This window comes from Pieris napi, chromosome 16 (assembly GCF_905475465.1).
Source record: "Pieris napi chromosome 16, ilPieNapi1.2, whole genome shotgun sequence".
In the NCBI taxonomy this organism is placed as follows: domain Eukaryota; kingdom Metazoa; phylum Arthropoda; class Insecta; order Lepidoptera; family Pieridae; genus Pieris; species Pieris napi.
This window is the reverse complement of record NC_062249.1, coordinates 174,290-196,208: the sequence shown is the minus strand read 5'-3', so window position 1 is coordinate 196,208 and position 21,919 is coordinate 174,290. Positions and strand designations below refer to the sequence as shown.

Here is a 21,919-nt window from a genome sequence, read left to right as displayed (position 1 = left end):
CACAACAATGCCTGACAACGCATACTGAGAACGTAAATTGCTTATATTTGACTTTGTTTTGTCGCAAACCTAAAACATTGCGCATGAACACAAAATAGAGGCTGATAAACCATTCTCTTCAAAGTATCTTTGTTCCCATTCTCACTATTCATATATTGTGAAGTTGTTTGTGGTAGGTACCGTACCATAAACATACTCAACATATACGACACATTAATAAACAATTAATCTATCCAAATCAGTATAACCTACTTTGGATTACTGTGCTTGTCATTTTGGAACCCAAGACTGAAGATAAAATATGTAATTACAAAATACTTGCGTTTCTGTCATTACCATTACCTCTAAATGGTTTACTTGCTATCATAATTAGCAAAAATTTGATTATTAAAAAAAATTGTTTATTAGTTATTTAAAAAAAGGCATAAACACAATGTAGGTCAAACAGTTGCTGATTTAAAACAATAAGCTCGCGTCAGCGGACCATATCCGGGTAAAGAATATGTCAAGGTTAGACATAGGAAAGATGCAGTTTCACTATATACACTGCTCAATAAGCTTAATGACGATTGCTTTGAAATATATCAAATTGAATATAATGTTAATCCTGGCATTTCACTATCACCTACCTATTTCAACCCAAACTGGAACAAAAACTAAACCAAACTCGATTTATCACTGATAATTTAGTCGATGATGAAATGAATAATATTATTAACTTCAGTAACACTGTCTATAACGAAGCACTTCTATAAGGTTTTCTGTAATTTTATTTTCACTCAACCTTAAGCGTAATTCCAGGCAGACGAGATCACGAGTTCTTAACTATCTACAAAGTTTAACTTATAAATAGGGTTCATACAATCTCATTTGATTAGTGTTTTAGTAATAAATCTAACAATAAGAGATTGAGGTGTGTCAGTTTCGATAAACAAATTACCGTATTATGTAATTATTAATTAAATACTACATATTAAGTTATGCAGTCTCGCCAAAACATCTGAATACACAATGAATCATTACTATCGGTTAATTAATACAATGTTTGTACAAGTACAGGTGTTTATCAAACAGCCAATGTCGCGACCTGTTACGAATAGCAGTGTTTGTAGCAGTTACTGTTGCTATATTTTGTTTTTTCATTGGTACATTCAACATTTTATACACTTGACAAGTCTATGTTATTGCTAGGTATTAGAAGGAGTTATTAAAAGGTTTCGTTTTCGAATTAACGGTCACAAAAGCGCAACACGACTCGCGAAGAACTAGTTACCATAACAAGAATTGAGACTGCGATATACCTTTAAGATTTATATATATATATGTAAGAATATGTTTACAGTTCATTTATTTTATTTTTTACTTTATAATTGGCGTTTTCCGTTCTTACCTACTTATGACTTTATAAATGTGAATTAAATATTTTATATGAACAACGTTGGTAGAAATAGTTGCGATGACCTATGTCCACAAAAACCCAAGACGGTTTCTATTTTCCTTTTAACCGTGTTAAAAAACTCAAGTGTAGTAAACACGGCGCATGGCACGGCCTGGCACCGGCGCGCGCGCACTCACACATGCACCTGACCAAGTAAACAACACCCATAACAGTAGAATGCACACAGGCTAACGTTTCACTAATATACAAACTTTGTGACTTTTGTAAGGGGATTTTTATGTCAACAAAAATTATTTAGAGCACCTATAAAATAATTATTAAAATATACATAATTACAGGAAAATTCAGACATTTTATTAACACTGTTAAGAACTAGTAATCTAGTGAAAGGTAATTCTTAAATGATGAGAACAATTTAATAAGTTTGAAGAGCGCAATTTTTCAAATCGTTTTTCATACAAGTTAAATTAACTGTCTTCACCAGGCGAGGCGAGTCACTCCCTAACTCATCCGTACTTCAACTAAGAAAGATGTCGTCAAAATTCGGAAACTATGACTTTCAATAATAATTATTTACTAAAGTAAATAATTAGGACGTATATACACACAATAACTAAATTTAGCAAACAGTAATTTACAATTTCGTGTAGGAATCTTTCATCGGATTATGCTTAAACAAATCCGGCGAAACCTGCTTCTAAATTATTCCGAGTAAGGTATACATCAAAAACTATATTGTATAAAATTGGAAACATGCTTAATTGGTATAAAACTAGTTGGGAACCTGTTATCAGATCACATTTTATGTTAATGTAACGGTAGTTTTGCGTATAATGCTACCATATAAGAGAAGTCAGGTTCAGGCTATAAGGAACGGAAATTTTAAAGAAAGATCTGTTATCACGAGCTTGGCGATAGGAAATAGGAAAGGTAAAACTCTATTGCTAGTGATGTATTAAAAACTGTAGTTTTGCATAATTGTTTTGATGTAACAATGTTTGTCCATTATCCTATTGTGTATGGATTGCACAAGAGGGAAGTATTGTCTAATATAATCGATTAAAAAGCGTGCTCGGTTCGATTCTCACGCGATGCGGTGAAACTACGAGGAAGTGTTATGTACTATTTTACATGTTTGCGAAATATTAAACTTATAACTCTTTATTAGCAGATCTGGTGTTGGAAGACTCTTTACTCTCACATTTATAGGCTTTTCAGAAATAGACTGAGAGAATTATGCATATACTACAATATTTCTCTTTTCTTCTTTTCGTTAAGTTACAATTAATGACTTAATTTTATACAAAGACAATCCACTTCGCAAGTTTCACTATCATGATGATGTGCAACTGTATCGCCACGAAATAAATAAATAATAAAGTAATCGATATTTTATTGTTGTATAAATATACATATACTATTTAGTTTTTTTGTATTTTCGCGCATGAATTAGCAGTTTATGCAATTAGGATTTATAATTTATATTACATATAATATAGATATAGGCCGTGAGCTATACATATATAGGTGTGGTCTGTTTGATCCAGCGCGATTAAACAATTTGTGAGAGGAATTAATACAGTGTAATGTTTGCGAATGTCTCATTTCACTCAGGTAGCAAGTTCAAGGTAGCCAAACGAGTTCCGACACCTATCTCGCTCACATTGTACGTAACAAATAAAGATGGAATATATTTATCGTCGAACCACTTTGATGCTTCTGGAAAATTTTGTCTTTGTTTTTATATATAATTGAACAAAGATTAGACGTAATAATATCCGGCAGTTGTGAGTCTTGTTTGTGAGAAATAATTTACGATCTTTGTATGATACCAACGAATACTAACCTTTAAATGGAATGATAATATCAAATATTAACTAAGTATATAGATACGAATGACTAAACAAACAATATTTTGTTACTTTTTATAAAAGATAATGATTTTAGCTAGTTTCCATATTTCTTATCTCAACTATTAGTAATTACTGGTTTTACTATCCATCGTAATATACATTGACAACAGACGAGGCAAGGAGAAATTGAACTTTGACTACTGAGAGGCGATTGCGATGTTCAGTGTCAGTGATTCATTGAAATCGCATGGCAACACTTTTGTGCGGACTGCAATTCGTAATGAGGTCAATGGCAACGCGAATATTCAATTATTGGGTTAAATGGTACATGTGACGTGCGATTTACTTTCTCCATTTGATTTCTCCTAATATCTAACTTTTATACTCAAACAAAATTCAATTATCAAACTAAAATAACGTCGTTAATTTTAACTACACCAAGTGAATTAAATCTCAAGTCCTTATTATAAATCCTTGTTGTCATAGTGTTTTCTCGCTTTCGTGGGATGCTCGGTCTTTTAAAACCCAATCAGACGATGACAGTTTTGATGGTGACAAATAAATATCATTTAGTGGCAACTGTGTTAAGGTTGGTCACCGATGAGTTTACAACATAATATTGTGAACTCTATGTGCATATATAAAGCGTTTATAATTGAATTTGGTGACAGGGCACCGGAAGCCGTTGATTGGTCACGTCGAGACGATTCCACTTCCGCTGGTCAATGTCGAATGTTTCAACTCTAGTAAATCTCATGTATTTTGTTTTAGCTTTGATTTATATATTATTTCTTGACAGATTTACAGTTATGGAACAAAACAAGCTAGTTAAAAAATTACATATTCATAGTTTTACATTAATTATGTATTTATTTTAACTACGACGGAAAACTCAAAAGACTAGTTTGTAGAATGAATAAACTCGGAACTGGTCCAACAAAACCCATGCTCAGTATAAGGCCGATTCAAAATCGTAAATAAGCACAAAAGCCTACCGAGTAATGGCAAACTCCGTGACGTGACAAGTCATTGAACCCACTTGCGGTACCAAGGTAGTTGGTACACATGCCTGACGCCACTGACACACAAACTTATTGTATTCTTACAAATTTGCTTAATATAGTCGGGTAGCTAAGTATGTAGGTTTCTATCTATTCTTAAAATGATATACAGGCATTCATAGAATTGTGATAATTCTGCTTTAATAAAGAATCTTTTCGTAAGTTTATAATACCACCAATTTTGATTTGGATGTTCAAAAGTTTTGTAAACGTCTCTGAAGAGCCTTAAACGCAATTTTCTTTGATATTTAATAGTCTTAACTGACTGCGTAACGCTCAACAATTTTTAACTTAAATAATTACATTTATACATATTAGTAAATATATGGATGGAAAAGGCCGCGCGCGTTGATATCTTTTGAACCACGCTAAGGCGCAATAAAACTGGAGGACTATTTACACTAAAACAACTTAAATGTAATTTATAGTTGACGTCTTAATAAGACAAAATCCAAATAGATGCATTATCATGTATTATTAAAATATACAGCAAGCTTGTCACCAGCTAATGAAATCGGGCGTCTAAATTCATATATGTATCGAATAAGTAGAAGTGCACGCTTACTGGTTTTAATCTAATTAAAACCAAGAAATAGTTATTCTATTGAATTATAAGAAGTAACTTTATATTAACTTTCATTCATTATATTTATTTTTATAAAAATATAACATCAATGGATATGAACAGCGGAGAAGCAATTTTAATTTTATTACTGAACGGCATTTAATTTTGGAAAGTTATTTAAGATTTTTACTTCGCCGGCGTTTCACAGAAACCTACTTTCACTTGTTGATCGTACCTAGACTTATTTCGTGTTTTTACTCAAACTGGAAACTTTTGAACTCTAAATTCAAGGTTTTGTAGAAAGACTGTGAAAGTTAATCGCGTATTACGAGAACAATATAAGGTCACACTTTCTATCATAACTCACGATTCTACCTGTATTCATAAGACAGCATATTAATTTGCACAACTGTAAAATAGCTTTTTTACGGCAAGAATTACAAATCAATTCGCAAACTTTATGTTTAAAATTTTGAATGTTTAAAAGCTTTTCTAATTTATGTATATTTTTTCTAATCCAAAAAAAATTTAGCAGTTCATAACAATCATACATTGTTTATTACGCAGCTAATTAAAATTCTATTCAAACTTAATTTTTTAAAACTGTATTGTTTAGTAACAGTATAACATTTCATTAGCACATGACTGCAAAGAAGGTGGCTCTCACCTGCTAAGGGTCTCGTGTCAGCATCGACGGCCGCTGCTACAGCCACGAGCCAGCACGCCACCCAGGCGCCTCTCATCATCACAGCACTAATCACATGAACACAGGCACACACAGCACACTTTGAGCAAGTTCTTAAAAGTTTGTCGGAGTTTGGAAAGTGATGACGTGTGATTTTACCGTCCGCCGGCGACACCGCTACCTCGCTAAGGCGTCTCTGGCTGACTAAAATGGCGCGTTTTGTGTCGCCGGCCGCCGCGTTGCCGGTGTTACCGGTGGGAGGGTGACAAGCTCAAAAATGTAATTTACCGTTCTAAAATTGAATCTTGAATAAAAAACTTGTGTTCAAGTTTTGTAGTCAGAAAAATATAAATAAATTTATTGTAATTTTAGGTTTAAAGACTTTGTTTGTTTGATGTGGATTTTCATTAATATGTGTTTTAATAAAAAAGTAAATGAAAATTATTTTTTTTAAAGAATATTTTATTCTACAAATGAATGTTTATTTGGCAGAAAGTAACATAGAAAAGTTACGTATAATATAATTTTATACTTTTGCCGTGCCACATTTTTTTTGTGGTATCACTGCACTCACTCGCCATAGTCGAAGACCGACGTCACGTCGTTAGTTAGGTAGTTCTTATAATATGTAATACTTAAAAAATCTAGTATTTTATTTAGTACGTGACTTTGTCTTAATAACTTTACAAAACTTTACGTAAATTGTAACGATAATTTCGAATTTATAGACTAGAGTAGATGAAGGAATGTTTTTAACAAAATATTAGAGAAAACAAAGTGTACGCCATTTAAGACCGTTTTGAATACCTATATTTATACGTATACCTTAGACATAAAAACACAGTCAGTCATGACTTAATTAAAATCGGAAATACTGGGCAGCTGGTCCCACATAAAGGTGATGCGCGGCAAAAATTGCAAAAAACGCTCAGTTGTGGAACGACGGACGTCTAGGTGATACGAGTGTAATTTCGGATTCTGCCTCGACGTCCGATGATGACATAGCTGCAGGTATTAAGCCAAACAACTTCTCTGAACACGCTCCATGGTCTATGTGGTAGACCGTAGAAGGTTATAAAGGAATTTTTAGATTCCATGACATCCGAAAAGAGGCGCGGTGTAAATCTTTTTTTTTAATGCTATATATATGTTACCAAAGTGAGATTTAATTATTCACACTTTTTAAGCGCATTGTATTCAGATAATCTGAAACAATGATATGTATATATGATCCACTCAGCACACTCTGTCTTCTCGATCCAATTGTAAAGCTTACCCATGACCATCTTAGAGTTTTTATTACAACTATATTTCAAAGTTACAGAAGTATTAGTTTAAGGGATTTTTTTCATTTTTAATAATACGTAAAAAAACCTACAAACAATTTCAATAGCAATAAAAAATAAACCTTAAACCATACTTGACAATTCATACCACCACCATATTTTCACAGATTGGATGAATCAAATTATCAGATATTGCATGAGGCTCCCAATATAAGAAGAAAAGTAGAAAACTCGGGCACTTGCATAAAAGTCGACGATGAGATTTATTTCGAATAAAAAAATACATAAAGTTCATAAAACAATTCATAAAATTCGTATTAATATTGTGGTGCATAGCAGTTAAATTGCCAAATATAATCTGATTTTTTTAAATTAACATGGATTGTGTTTTGGCTTTAGTGGAACTATGTTCGATAAATTATAGAATTAGAATTAGAATCTGACTAAAATATTCGATATCGATCCGGCATTTAAATAACTGTAGGCTTTTAAATTATATAGTTTAAAAAAAAAAATAATATATGTATTACAAGAACGGGATTTTGACAGTCATGTCACCGCTGAACGGCTCTGAGTCAGTCTTCTATTATCTCATTACAAGTTTATTATAGTTTAGTATTGTTTTATTGACAAGCCTCAGACTTTGTGGTAAACAACAGACAGTATTTATTTTTGGACCATAATATGTAAGCAAATAAATGGTGTACAAATATATTATTGCCTCTCAATTATTTGAGCTAACAGTAGTAAATGGTGTACGATATTATTTTATTTAGTCGCGTTCTTCGTTTCTTTTTGCCTAATTTGTTTACGGTTTACTTTAAAAATATTGCGATGACTAAAGCGGGAGCGAATTTCTCGACTAAGCATTCGGGATTACATTCTATATAAACAAATATCTTTAACAAAAAATAAATCAACTAAAATTCGATATTCGAAATTTATTTCAATGGTTGAAGAAAAAAAAAAGGATTCATTCAAGTTCAATTCCTTATTTTTTAAACGATATAGCTAGTTGTTATAGTCTATAGTAATCTTTGTCTATAGTAGACTGTATGGCCTAAAGGTCTAGATACCAGGCCATAAACTCCAAAAAAAAAAAAAAAAATAGTAGACTGTATGATTTGTGTTGAAAACTGAAAACCGTAAAAGCTTGAATTTGCGAATGCAATATGCAGTAAGCACAGTTGAAACAGCCAGAGAAAATAAAAATAACAAGTAAATTGTAGTGTAGTTTTGGGCACAACCAGCTTGAGGCATCAAGCTCCATGCCTAGCTGCCTATATATACATATTTGGTTGCTGATATGACATTTTTAATATGATAGTAGTGTAGTTATATTTATTATCTGAATTGTGGTCTAAGCAGACATGGCTACAGAGAAGGCAGATCTTCTCTTCTTTGATACTTTCTCTCATGATGCCAGTGAGGTAATAACCTAGATCTTACATTTTAAAAGCTTGTTGATTTATATAGCATTTTGCTATAAAACGGAATCATATATTATATTTAAAAAATGTTTTAGGAATTGAATTTGGATTTGGTTCAGTTTCCTAAATCAGTTTTTGTAACTGAAATCCGCATTATACCACTTGGTGCCCGCGTGGAAGGAGACTTTCCCGGTGGTGTTAGACTTGGAGCCACTAACCCAACCAAATTTCACATTGACTTCTTTGTTAATGATCTGGGCAAGCCAGGTGCGTGTACATTTGAAGCTCTGGGAAGTTTGGACTATTGTCAGAATGGACAAATTCACATGGAGTGTAGCACAGAAGTAGAAGAAGCAAGAATACCAACAGATGGCCTAGTTTTAAGAGGTAAAGTGACCGTTGACTTTGGTCTAAATATAAACGAATAAATTGACCATTAATCTCAACTGGTACTGATTTGGTATTCATTCGTTCATATCCAATATCTTGCTAATTAAAATAGGTTTCAATTAAATAAGGACAGTTATGTTAGTATCACAAAACAACAAAAATAAACAATTGCTTTACTTGTTATCGTCTTTGTTAATAGATAAAACTTTATAGAAATTGGTGCTAATTTACATTTTTTTTTATATTTTTACTCCTATTGATAGAAAATGTAAACTTCCTTATATAAACATGGATTTAAAAAAGTACCATGGTTTTTAGTGAGATTATAATGTTATTTCTATATAAAAAGTATTTTAGTTAATGTTAATATAATTGTTGATATTGGAAACAGGCCATGTCAATGACCATGTCTGAACCAAAAAACCAAAAATTTATAGCGTATCAGATAAAGATGGCTCATCACATTTACTTGTCTATAAAATAATAGTGATCAAAGAAGCAGATGCAACCTAAGACCAAGACCCATAAAGGGTTATAGTAGCAATCCTCTGGGGATTATTATTATTGTTGCTTCAAGGTTGAAGCACAGTCCCTTATAAAATTGATTTCAACCAATAGTTCATAGCCAGCAATGCAAGCATTCTGGCAGTGTCAGTGTCAAGTCACAAGTGCATTATCACATAACATCACATGGGCCTTCTGCATATTTGCTCTCTATTCTATAAAAATACATTAACTATGAACTTTATTGGGTTTTAAAATAAAATCATTATAATCAATCCTCCTGTTTGTATAAGCATAAATTGTAATTTTCAGGCTGCTATACAACTATCACACTGGCAGTATATGGTCATTTAACTCAGGTACTGCCTGAAACACCATCTGCTGTGAATCCTCCTCCAAACATACAAAGACCTGTCAGTAGAGAAGTTGCGGCTTTACCGGCAAATGTGCCCCAATCATCCGACTGGAGTCAAGCACCGACTAACCCCATTCCATCATATACTAGCAATGTTGCTGCCGCTAACCCTGAAAACTATGATGCCAGTACATACCCAGAAAACTACGAAAACCCCATGTACAGAGCTGATTATTATGATAATAATGAGCAACCAAAAGACCCTCGAACTTATCATCATTTGGAGGATAACGAGTGGGAGAAAGATAGGCACGATTTGAGCTGTGAAAGGGAACCAGATAGGATCAGGCATAGCCCCAGGTCTTTGGAACTTGACCGTGAAAGGCGCGACGTACGAAGCAGGCGACGCTCTCTGGACAGGGGGCGAAGTAGAGAGACTTCAAGACACAGAGATCACAGTCATGACATAGAGAGAATGGATCGTTCTAGATCGAGAAGCCGCGATAGAGAGTACGTTGGAAAGGGAGAGTACCGCATGAGCCGTTCACGGTCCAGGAGTTTAGAACGAGACTGGGAACGCGGCACTTACAAGAAAGATGATTACCGACGCCGTGGCCCTTCATATGAAAGATCGCGTGGCGGTTCATTCGAACGTTCTCCATACGATAAAAGAGCACCTTCTTATGAACGCAAAGTACCATACGACAAAGGGACTTATGAGAAACGAATTTCTCCATATGATAAAAGAAGCTCATCTTACGAACGCCGCGGCACTTCTCCTTATGGAAAGAGACATTCTCCGTACCGCGTGCGAGGCTCCAGCTACGGTAGCAGGTCTCCGAGCAGGGATGATTCCAGGAAAAGACCCAGAACCCCTCCCGGCGGAAGACCTTTGTCTCCTCGGGAAGGTGAAGGCAGTCCTATTAATTCGTTGCGATCGGAAGAAGGAGACTACGATAGAAGTGGAAAACAAATACCGCGTGTGGATTTCTACCACCAAAGCTACAGACACAAAACTTCAATTCGCAGTCCATCCCAAGAAGTGGACAACACCTATGTGGAACAACAACATTCGAGTCTCGTTACAGTTCCCATAGTAGACAATGCAGTGAAGGCTATCGAGTCGCCCGTGCGCAACGTTGAGGATAAATCTATGGACGCCGAACAATTCGAACCGATACTTTCCGATGAAGACATTTGCGATGACTTGGAGGGTTCGTCTTACATGGACGTAGAATACGACGTTAATGAATATGATGGAGTCGACGACGTAATCAAATATTACAATCCCTTCAAGGACGAATGGAAGAAATACCAAGCTGTCAACAAGATATATATGCTCCCTGACGAAGGAGCAGGAGGAGGCACCAAAAACGTGCTGACTGCCACTTTTGATGAACTCTGCGACGTTTGTGCTGATCTATTCAAATTGTCTGAAATTACAAAATCCACCCAAAAAAGAGATCAAAAGTTCTTTTCGAGTACTTTTCCCGATATCGATAATGCATGTAAAGAGGAATGGGTGCATTTGTGTGAACAGTTATTCGTTTCCCTCACAAATCTTTGCAAAGATACCGATGTAATATTACGAATCTTTCGTGCCTACAGTAGATCAGAGAAACCTGACGAGTTTTCTAATATCTATAATATGTTGGTTACATTTTGCAAGATTGGATTAAATTTTGAACTGGCTTTGTCTCATCAGCAGCCCACGTATAAAATTCGGCACATGAAATGTGGAATACGCCTTGCCGAAGCCCTAATGTCGCATAGACACAACGGACAGGTCATGAAATTGCTGCTGACTACTGGTATCGACATTCCAATGTTGCTGTTAGAAATATATTCTAAAGAATATATGGCTCTGAGCATTCGTTTGATGATATTAAAAGCTTTAAACGCTTGTTTGTCATCTAAAGCTTCCGTGGACCACTTTATGCAGGAAGCAGTTTTTCCAAAGTTTAATAAAAATGAGAGTGATATCAATAGAAAACCCACGAATGGTTATCGAGCTCTCATTGCCATGATGGAAAACAATCCCCTTGCCAGGGTAAAATTCTCCATAAGTGCTTTGATCAAAAAGCTCAATGTGTATGAGGTACTAGGCAAACTAAACGATTTAGTCTTGAAACTCAACTCAAAAAAAGAAGGAACTCAAAGCGAGCTCGATCTACTCGAAGCCGATACTGAACTCATTGTTCATTCTCTCGAAGAGATATTGTTTACGTATCGGACGGAGTGCTTTCATCTGTCGCAACCCAAGAGATTTCTGCCGGCGTCGGCTCACTTCGAAATAAATAAAGAATGTTCCAATCGAACCCTTTTAGAATTCTTTAGTGCTCATCGTTTCTTGGAGACTTGTTTGTTCCTCTTGACTTGTCCGTCCACTTGTAACAATTTAGTTATAACTTGCCGTATTCACGACTTAATTTACGAGATGATCGATTCGCACGAGGGGTTGATGTATTTGTATAGGAACATGGCTTCGAGTGAGATATTTTTCAAAATGCTGACACATCCATACAGTCAACAGGCCAACGAAGAGACTTCGTATCCACAAGACGCTAACCTGAGCAATTACAGCGAATTACAAGTGATTGGCTTAGAACTCGCGTACCGATTGAAAGCTCTCTATTACCTCGAGGCGATATCCGACATTCAGGCTGGAAAAGGAGACGATAACGAATTAATAGATCGCCTGCAGTATTTGTATTGCCTTAGTTTCGGTAGTGTCGGAAAGACCGCCGTTCCAGATGTGATCGTCATGGCGGATAACGCCGACTGTCTAATGTCTGTGTTTGAATATAATTTGAAAAGTAAAAGCAAGAGTGAATCTCCGTCGAAACAGAAATCTCCCGCGAAAGGTTACGCCATCGAGCTCATCGTATCGGCCATCCGCTACTCGGCGAACGTCCAGTTCTTGAAAAAATACGGACAACGACTCATAAACGTGTGCAAAGATCACGATAGATTCGAACCGAGCGTGTCCAGCGTCCTGCAAGAGGCTATACCTTACCTGAAACCCATAGAAAAGCCGGCCGTCTTGGCCGGGGAAGACTTGGCGGAGTGTGTGGACATATTGAAGAATAGTCTCGAACATTCGCCGGACCTGCCCGGAGAGCTGATGACTTGCCTAAGAATATTGAGGCATTTCTGTGTCTCGGATTATGACACGAAAGCGAACATCGTGTGCGAGTCCCCCACGGATGAATATGTCGAATTAAAATATAAGTACAACGTTCTGCAATTATTTTCTCTCGACGGTGTGGCATATCTGGCAGGCATTCTAGATAAGCTGGCGACGCATTTCGAACAGCCGAGCATGCACACTTCGTTCTTCGCTTCAGTGAAAGGCTTACAACTAGCCCAAATCCTTGTACCGTGCTTGCGCTTATTGGACGAGATGTTGGCGCGAGTTGTGCGATGCAGAGGGCCGAGATTCAGGGATATCACTGCCGCCCCGATATTGCTCAAAACCTATGGACTTGCGAAATCGTATCCCCTCGGATGCATCGGCCATCGCACCGCGACGAAAGCTGCCGAGGCGTCCGTTCGAGCGCTGCTCGCGTACGCGCAACCGATAGCGGACGACGCTAAAGACGGGGACTCCATCCGGCGCGGACCGTGGACGTCCCTGTGTTCAGAAGTAATATCCTACACGATGACAGCGCCGTACACGTTTGTTCCCGGTTTGCTCATCTTTTCGGAGCTGTTGCCTCTCCCTTTACCGATACAAACCAAGGTGCCGCCTTCGGATAGGGAACTCGCAGACGCATCCAACGAAAGGCGTCTGTGGTCCGCCCATTTGCACGCATTGACTAATGATTTGACCGATATGATTCAAATCATTTGTATGTCGACATATCGACCGGTCGTGCACATGTTGCGACGAGTGTGCATACAAATAGCGGACCTAGCGCCGAACACTGCCGCCACAGTCGCGAAGGCGGCCGTCGGGGCCGTCATACGAGAGATCAAAGAGGGCGATCCCGCCTCGGCCAATATGGTTCGAGTCCTAGGATTTCTAGCGTGTCTCGTATCGCACGCTCCGGTTAAATGCGCGGTTATTTACGGAATGAGCAACGGTCCGAAAGCTAACGAACTTCAGACCGCTCTTTGCGGGTTGTTAAGTTCATCTCACGCGTCGAACGACCACGCGGCGGCTCAAGAGTACGCCGCTCACACGCTCGCAGCCCTCTGTGATGCCGAAGTGACATTGACGCCTTTGACTGCAGCGAGCGACACCGTCTTGGCCAACTCGTTACCTAACAAAGAGGCGTTGAATGCGTTCCTGGACGCTACGGCCGAATGTCTCGGCTCGGTCACCAAGAGCGCTTCCGTGGCGTCCTCGATTCTGCGTTCTTACTACGTGCTCACCGAACACGATTATGGATTTCAACATTTTAGAAAGTATGTGGCAAAACAGCGCGAGCGCTCGAGCAAGTTCTTCAAGTGGGTCGTGGAGGGCGTCAGCGAGGATAAGGCGGAGTGTCTGAATCTGTACATGGATTTGATAAAGGTGTTGAGGAGTGAAGAAGGAGTGGGTCCTCTCGGCCGGAAGGGAGTTCTGACCCCGACCGAGGTCGCCGACATGGTCGGCTATACGGCGGGGGCGGAGGATCACCCGATCACTTCACTTGAGAAAATACTAAAAGTGAGTATTTATTCATTTTAAAAAGGCACACTAACAAAACACCAAACACTTACAGAAATTATGCATTAAAATGATAAAAAAGAAGACAAATTATGCAATAAAAATAAACTATATTAAGAAATACTAATATGCAATTCAAAAATTTAATATACTTCTACTTTGCAATTGCTATTATTGGTGTCGGATCAATAGTGGCTGCAGCGTCTTACGCCTGAAGACTCAGAGCGTCGTTCAATGTCGATAGAGATCTGTTTAGAGGAGCATAATGCCCGAAAAGGGATGAATGGTTTCTTGTGTTTCTCTTGAGAAAATTCACTTGACTGAAACCATTTGGTAAATCTGCCAAGTCATTTAAAATTTTGTGAACAACACCGATTTCGCTATTGCACAAGTATCGAATATTAGTAAAAAAAATATTGGTTGTTTGTAAAGTAGGTTTACGATCGAGATGTTTACGTGATAACGTCTTATTGGTGATATAAGTTTTTGGGAAGTAAGGAATTAATGAAGATAACAATTTTTTCAAATTTTAAATTACATCTATCGTTTTATTCACACTTTTGATGATAAATTTCGGGTGTAAAATGACAAGTTTACTTATTCGACTATGATATACATTTTTCTTCATACATTCACGGAATGACTGGCAGCGCTCGAGATGAGACGGGAGATCGATCCGTCTCTCTCTCGTTATACCTGCGATCGCGCTCGTGAGGTTTTGGTGTGACACAAGTTTCTGAACATGTCACCCGACTAAAACGATTTTAAAGACGTTATCACGTCAAAAAGTATTATTTCTTAAAATGTAACGTAGTCTTAATATAATAAATAGACCTGTTTTTAAAATATCAGGAAAGAAATGCGGACGATGAAGCCATATCCAACGCGAACTTTTTGTACGCAACGTTGCAAAAGCTCCCCGAAGCGGAGGTCGCCACCCCGTCGAGCGATCCTCCGGAGCCTCCGGCGTCCCCGGAGCCCCTGGTGACCCAGTTTGGGTCCCGGCAGGTGTACACCCTGGACTGCGGCGACGAGCGGCTCACCAGCGGCTATTGGCTCAACGTCCCGGTCGCCGGGGACGACGACGTCAACGACACGGAACTGGTGGGACCTTCGACCGGCTCTTTTAAGAGACAATAATGGGATGAAGCGCGTCGTTCATTTTTATCCGTATCGCCATCAGGTGCCGTGTGACGTGTTGGAGACGGCGAACAGCTACTTGTCGACGGGCGGCGGCGAGGCGTTGGCGGCCGCCGTGCGTCGTCTGGCCGGATGCCTCGACGCTAGACCCGACCCTCTGCAGCTCCCCGCCGACGACAAGAGACCGGCGGGTAAACTTCCTCGTCGAGCTTTGTTCATCGAGGCCTATCGAGCCCCGCTCGATCCTTCTCGCTATTGACCGTTACGATCTTTGCATTTCAGCACTAAAAACCGCATTTCACGATGATGTCGTTTCAGTGGCTCTGAGCCGCGTGCGAGGCGAAGGCGGCGCCGACGCCTTCCGCTCTCGTCCGCCCAACACCTCCCGCCCGCCGTCGCTCCACGTCGACGACTTCACCGCCCTGCATCAGCCGTATGCGCCCAACACCAGGTGACGATCGGAGCCTCCGAGCTCCACGATATAATTGGCCCGTAATCGAATGGCTCGTCGAGCTACGTTTAGAGAGTCGACCCTCATTCGTCCGAGTCTGATCTTTGACTGTTTAAATAAATAAATCTAAAAATTGTTCACTAAACCCATGTTATGTGTGAAGGGGCGTCCGTCGCGGCGCAGCTCCGGACCGAGGCAGATTCGCCAGCTCGGCTCCGCCCCAGCACTATCGCCAGCTGTGAGTCAACTCTCTGTTCTTACTTTGATTTTATATTCTTCCGATTCCTAAAATGATGAACATCTACTTCCAACGTGCTTAAAAGAACTTGAAATTGAACAGACGCGGTCGCGGCGCTTGGGAAATGGGCGCTCAGCACTTCGGCCACTTCCCGCCCGCGCAGTACATGATGGGTGAGAGCTTCCGCATTATTCTATTCGTTTTCACAATTATGTTTTTTATGATTACTAACCGAAACACTCGTTCAGGTGGCCTGGGCTGGGGAGGCGGGAGGATGCAGCGAGGACCCCGACACCGATCTTTTATGCGCTAATTGCACGATAACATCATTTAGATAATTCATCATTATGACCGGCTCGGTCGATTGGACGGATCAAATTAAACAATTGAGTCGAGTCAGTTTATATTAAAATATAATTAATTAATATTTACAAGATTTAATCACTTTGTTCGTCGACATGTTTCTATATCTACGAAATTAAAGATTTAAAGCGGACTGAGCAATCGCAGTCTGACACGAGAGAATTAAAACATTTAAGCCATTATTATTATTTTTTGTTCAATAAATTTAAGTAAGTTTAATGTTATCAATTGTCTGTATTAATTTTATATTGTGAACGAAATTTTTTGATAAATTCTATTAGAGAGCGTTCAAGTATTACGTCATGCAATTTTTGGAGATTATTGCCCCCCTCCCCCCATGTAACGCGATTTTTCTGTACCCAAGTATCATAAAACGTTTCGTGACTCTTTATACCTAAAAGTTACCATTATGTGGTGTAAAGCACTGGAATGTCGATAATAATGTTAACAATAACGCGTAATTCAATCCTCGCCACGGATCGTAACGTTTTATAAAAGGACCCCTCCCCCCAATTTGTTACGTAATACTTGAACTCCATTATATAAAAACTAAAATATAGTAAAAACCGAAGAGATCGCTAAATAGCAATGAGGCCGCCCGTCGCATTAAGAATTTTTTTTCTAATATTTTGTAAATCTTTTTATTGTGCAATAGTGTGAGTGAATAAATGTCTTATTTCAATATAGACTACATTAATACAATACAATACAAAATAGACTTTCAACACAAGTTTTCCACGTCATTTACACCTCACTTCGTAACTAACAATTCTGTACAAATAATATTATTTTGTCGAGTTCACAAATAAGTCCTAACGGTGGAAGCTCAGTGAACGCCCAGCCCCGGGGGTCCCGCTTATCTCAGGTAGCTCCGGAACAGAAGAGTGGTGTAGGCCGTGTCTCGCTCTTGCTCCAGAAGGAAGATCATGTCCCGCAGGTTGATGCGCTTCAGGCGAGTCCTCAGGGCCAGTTGACTGCGACCCGGCTGGAAATTAAAAGACGAACGTCGCGGGGGCAAAGTCTACGGGGTTTAAATTCAAGATAATAAAAAGAGGTACTGACGAAAGAGTTGTTCCCCGGAGCGCTGACTCCGCCGTCCGCCGGTCCGTCGAGCCTGGCCTTCTTCCTGGGCCCGATGGCCTGCAGAGCGGTCAGGTTGGCCTCTCGCTGCCGCAGCTCTTCCAGCTCGGCTCGCTGCATCTCCTTCGCCTGTCGACAGTCAATTCGGAGAAGACGACTTAATGCGTGCCCATGATATGAACGAAACGACCCGCGGGCGACGAGAGCGGGGCCCTTACCTTAGCCTTCAGCTTGGCCTGTTCCGGATCCTCGTTCTTGGAGCGCGACTTGGCGGCCCTGAGAAGGATCTCTCTCTCGGAATCCTCCCTCCTCTTCCGGTCCACGCGATCCAGCTCCTCCAGGAACTTCAGCTGACCCTTCACGTCCTGGGTGACGTCGTAGCAGGAGTCGGTCTTGATCAAGAGATCGCTCCTCTGCTGGGCGACGACGGCCAGCTTCTCCAGCAGGTTCTTGAGCCTCTCGTGCACGGCGTGACACACGAGGCTGCTCACCTCGGCCGACGCGTCTTCGAGGCCGTGCTTTCCGATGACGGCCTTCACCCGGTTCTGCATTATGCCCATCGGCACCAAGTACTCGTCTTTTATTGACCTGAAACGATTTCATCCCATTATTGTGACGCCGCCCGGAGACGGTCGGGACGGCCCGATCGGTCGAGGGCTGGAGGGAGGGAGACCTTATCTGAGTGCCGATGAGTTCCGTCGAGCCCAGGATCCTCTGAGTCTCCTCGGCCAGGTTGACGCCTCCCATGGCCGCCACGTCGTTGATGTCGTCGTCCCCGGTCATCTTGTCGTCGCCGAAGGGCTGAGTGAACTGCAGAGTGGACTTCCTCTCCTTGTCCTTGAGCAGAGACTTGCCCGGCGTGAGGACGGTGGAGAGGGCCGCCGAGGGATTCCCGGGCCTCGCGAAGTTCGCTTTGCTGTTCACCGTCATCGTTTTGCCGACTTTCGTCACGTTGATCTTGGTGTGGAGTGGGATGTTCTGCAACACCGCTATGGAGCCCCCGGGTTTGGCCGTCGCTTTTTGCTGAAATGCAAATATCGATCGACTTTACATTCAAAGTTTCCAATGAAACCCACAGGTATTTGACCTTGAAAACTCTTTAGAAAGCTTTAAAAGTGATTATTATGTAACAGACGTGCACTCGCCAAGTGATGTTGTAAACAACATTGAAAAGAATACAACTTAATAGTAAAAATTGATCAAGAACCGAGGACTAATTGAAAAAGCTTAGTCGAAATCTTTACAGGTAATTCCTAATTAAATCACTGACATTTCGTCAGAGCTCGGGCCGATTAAAGTCGAGTGTTCACTAACCATTTGCACGTTGGCGGCGAGCGCGGGCTGCGCCTGAGTCGGCGGGGCGAAAGCTACGTGCGGGGAGGGGGGGTTGATACCCTCGATCACCAGCTCCTTGGTGCACATGGACTGGCGCAGCAGGGGCAAGCTTTTCTGCAAACACACGGATGCGGTGTACATCATTTTCATCTCTAACAAGAAAAATTTACTATAAGAGTTCTCGAAAGAATAGAGTTTCACCTTTAAGAAGCCTATGAGGCACGGCTGCGGACTGGCATTCAAGAGCCTCTCGAGTCGATCGCAGAACTCCTCGGGTTCCACCTGAGCGTCGATGAGCTCCTGTATGAGGTTTCTCACGTTCCTCTCCACCGACTTGGGCTCCTTACTCGAAAGATCCAACAGGTTCGCCAGAAAGTTTCGGCACTTCTCCTTCGTGTTGTCCAAGGGTTTCTGTATGGTTGTGAATGCAAAGGAAATTGTGTGAATAGCTCTTGGCATATTTCACGATTCAGACTGCACGTCGAGTGAAGACTCACCTGAGTGGTGACTACGGGGGCCTGCGGAGTCGAGGAGGGCGCGGCACTTTGCGCCGCGGAGTGGGCGGTCTGGGCGGACGTGGCCTGGGCGGAGGGAGCGGACGCAGGGAGCTGCGCTGCCATCTGTGGCACCGCGACGCTCGTCGACGCCGTCACCACGCCAGGGTGCTGCGACACAATCCACTCGATCACATGTTACTCTATCGTCATACTAATACCATCACCATAACTCAAAACATACAATCGATGGTGCCATTAGTAGGCCACTTATGTATTTTGATTTCACAAAAATCTACATTCAATTAAGATTGGTAATAATACGAAACAACACACAAAAACTACTTAGTAAATTTGTGACAGAATGTGTGAAATTTCACTTGTTAAATAATAATAATTTTATTCCTATCCTGGCAAAAAATGAGTGAATTAACTATAAAATACTTTAGTTAACATAGCAAACAAATATTTTGACCGTTCTTTATACATCCACACAACAAGCTTGTTAGTTAATAGTGTTAGATTGTATTACCGATACCAAAACAAATTAAATCACATTTCTGTTTTTGAACTATGGAGGAAAGTTTTATAATATACATTACAGTTTTATGCACACTCCATACTGTAGGTAAAATTATATATAATTTATCAACATGTACCAATAATACATATATACCAAAAAATCTTGTCATTTTATATAGTATTTATAAGAACAAAAAAAGTTCCATATCTATTGTTGCAATATGGCATCCAAATGTCCACCGGTCCTAATTAATAAATAACATCACATGCACCACAACCACAACATGCATGACACTGAAATTGTTAAGTTTGAGGTGCGGAAAATAAGAAAAAAGGAAGTCAGCGGGATTTCTGATATCAGAGTGTCGATGTCTTCGTCCTACTTACTGCCGGCACGGTTGACAGCCGGAGGGTCTGCGGCTGAGGTGCCGTGAGGGTGCTGCCAGCTGGTGCCGGACCCACCCTCAACAGCTGGTATTGACCATTCTCTGTCTTTAACAACAAATGACCCTGCTGCCCCTGTTGTAGACTTTGAAGTGTTTGCAGCGTTATCTAAAAATTAACCCTGGTTTCAATTTTGATATTTCAGACAGGACAAAGTATATTTATGAAATCTGAGATGATAAAGCAGGTCATTTGTCCAATACCTAAGATAAGCGGGATTCTAGGTGCCACTTGATGAATATTAATGCATGTGATAGACAGCTTTTGTATATACAATTATGATTTGTACATGAATAATTATAAAAAAAATATGTTAATCTGTGAAGCAACTAGCAAAGTTTACAATTTAAATCACCATGTACATATCTTTCAAACTCTCTCAGACCTGCCTCATAGCATTAGTAATGTTAAATTATTAAAACAAAGAACAAGTTCACCTAAAAGGAGTGTGACATTATTGAAAAAAATGACATGTATAGATTAGAATAAACAGTATGCTTATAGTTCACATGCCTAAACAAGGTTCAGTTGTAAGCTAGATGATAGTGTTATGTTTCTTAAATGACTAAAGACACTTTATGACTTATAAGTGTGAGGATTTTCACCTTTTTTGCTCTGGTGGTAATGTATTATACATTAAAATATATCAGTCATGCGCTATACAAAAAAATGAGATGAATATGATTATTACACAATGTCAGCAAAAGCTCCAAGTAAATCTGTACTACATGTAATTAATTAACACTGAAATATAAAATTTGAATAGAAAAAGTCACACAACCAAAAGTTTGCATACTATATTTGGTGAATGATTAAATATATTTTTAATTATCTTCAGTTTCCTCATTGATTAATTAAGTATATCATAATATAAGTGAAGATGTTAATGTGAAATTGTATTATGTTAGAGTGACAAGCATTATGAATAAAAATAAATCTTCAACTTACACCAGGAACAGCAGCTCTCGCCCCCACCACTTGTGGTGTTCCGATGACAACTCGTGGGGAGACTGTTGCAACTGACTTTTGAGCAGAAACAGATGGAGCTCCAGGTCGTGTATTGATTATCTGAACATTTGGAATAATGGATTGTTGTCCTGATCCCACATTCTGTGTTGTCACTACTACATTTTGCCCTCCTGGTTTATTAATAGTCATAACATTTGGAATTGTATTCGAAATGCTCGAGTTAACTGTCATAGGTACAGTCATCATCCCAGATTGCATATTGACTTGCCCTGATGTTGTGCCCTGCTTTATCACAAGTGGTGGCTGCATGATAATTGGGTAGAGGTAGAAGATACAAAGCACTGATATGAACACTTTACATACACGTCATGTGCGCAAATAATAGGTATACTAAGGAGTGGTGTTCAACCGTCGCTGGCTTATTTAATTGAAATTATGCATTGGCATAGCTGTAACAATACACTAGTTCTTTCTTTTAATTACTTTAAACCATTACCTAATATTATTACTTTTACTTATAATAATTCTGAAATTTCTATTCTTACTATGCAGTTATACCAAAGTTAGAGTAAAAAATACAATGGCTTAAAGTAATTATTATAAAATTACTTCTATTTTAATTTAGATTAATAGTAGTAATAAAATAAAAACATGAAGGACTCGTCCACAGATATCTAATATCTTCACGTAGAACAGTATAT

At 39.5% G+C, this 21,919-nt stretch overlaps 3 protein-coding genes across 7 annotated transcripts in view; 1 reads left to right on the top strand and 2 right to left on the bottom strand.

Annotated features, from left to right (window-relative positions):
• The window catches only part of LOC125057232 (low-density lipoprotein receptor-related protein 2), a 92,112-nt gene extending 86,331 nt beyond the window's left edge, over positions 1-5,781 (bottom strand). Inside the window, exon 1 of the mRNA XM_047660795.1 lies at positions 5,546-5,781. Within this exon, the coding sequence (XP_047516751.1) occupies positions 5,546-5,624 (79 nt within the window). The 5' untranslated portion in view covers positions 5,625-5,781. The remainder of the gene's footprint in view (positions 1-5,545) is intronic.
• Positions 5,782-8,190: 2,409 nt separating this feature from the next.
• LOC125057037 (protein virilizer) lies at positions 8,191-17,056 on the top strand. The gene is made up of 9 exons (XM_047660456.1): positions 8,191-8,279; positions 8,375-8,666; positions 9,486-14,182; positions 15,035-15,286; positions 15,366-15,513; positions 15,641-15,773; positions 15,937-16,011; positions 16,114-16,184; positions 16,260-17,056. The coding sequence occupies exons 1-9, from the start codon at positions 8,220-8,222 to the stop codon at positions 16,322-16,324; spliced, it is 5,793 nt and encodes a 1,930-aa protein (XP_047516412.1). The 5' UTR covers positions 8,191-8,219; the 3' UTR covers positions 16,325-17,056.
• On the bottom strand, positions 16,402-21,919 carry LOC125057038 (transcription initiation factor TFIID subunit 4). Of its 5 annotated transcripts, none has more exons than XM_047660457.1 (10): positions 21,764-21,917; positions 21,198-21,686; positions 20,193-20,357; positions 19,287-19,454; positions 18,991-19,200; positions 18,769-18,903; positions 18,128-18,477; positions 17,673-18,042; positions 17,437-17,583; positions 16,402-17,359 (listed from the first exon to the last, which is right to left on the bottom strand). In XM_047660457.1, the coding sequence occupies exons 2-10, from the start codon at positions 21,525-21,527 to the stop codon at positions 17,231-17,233; spliced, it is 2,004 nt and encodes a 667-aa protein (XP_047516413.1). In that variant the 5' UTR covers positions 21,528-21,686; positions 21,764-21,917; the 3' UTR covers positions 16,402-17,230. The 5 variants fall into 5 exon arrangements, with proteins under 5 accessions (XP_047516413.1, XP_047516414.1, XP_047516416.1 ...); XM_047660458.1 differs by having other exon boundaries at positions 21,198-21,680; XM_047660460.1 differs by having other exon boundaries at positions 21,198-21,667.

Bases quoted from the DNA above. Each gene is read 5' to 3' on its own strand.
- LOC125057038 (XM_047660457.1), bottom strand. From the start codon at position 21,527: ATGCAGCCACCACTTGTGATAAAGCAGGGCACAACATCAGGGCAAGTC. The intron at 17,584-17,672 runs GTAAGGGCCCCG...GACTGTCGACAG, and splicing joins AGGCCAAGCTGAAGGCTAAG to GCGAAGGAGATGCAGCGAGC. The intron at 17,360-17,436 runs GTCAGTACCTCT...TTTAATTTCCAG, and splicing joins CTCCGGGGAACAACTCTTTC to CCGGGTCGCAGTCAACTGGC.
- LOC125057037 (XM_047660456.1), top strand. From the start codon at position 8,220: ATGGCTACAGAGAAGGCAGATCTTCTCTTCTTTGATACTTTCTCTCAT. The intron at 8,280-8,374 runs GTAATAACCTAG...AAAATGTTTTAG, and splicing joins TCTCTCATGATGCCAGTGAG to GAATTGAATTTGGATTTGGT. The intron at 8,667-9,485 runs GTAAAGTGACCG...TGTAATTTTCAG, and splicing joins AGATGGCCTAGTTTTAAGAG to GCTGCTATACAACTATCACA.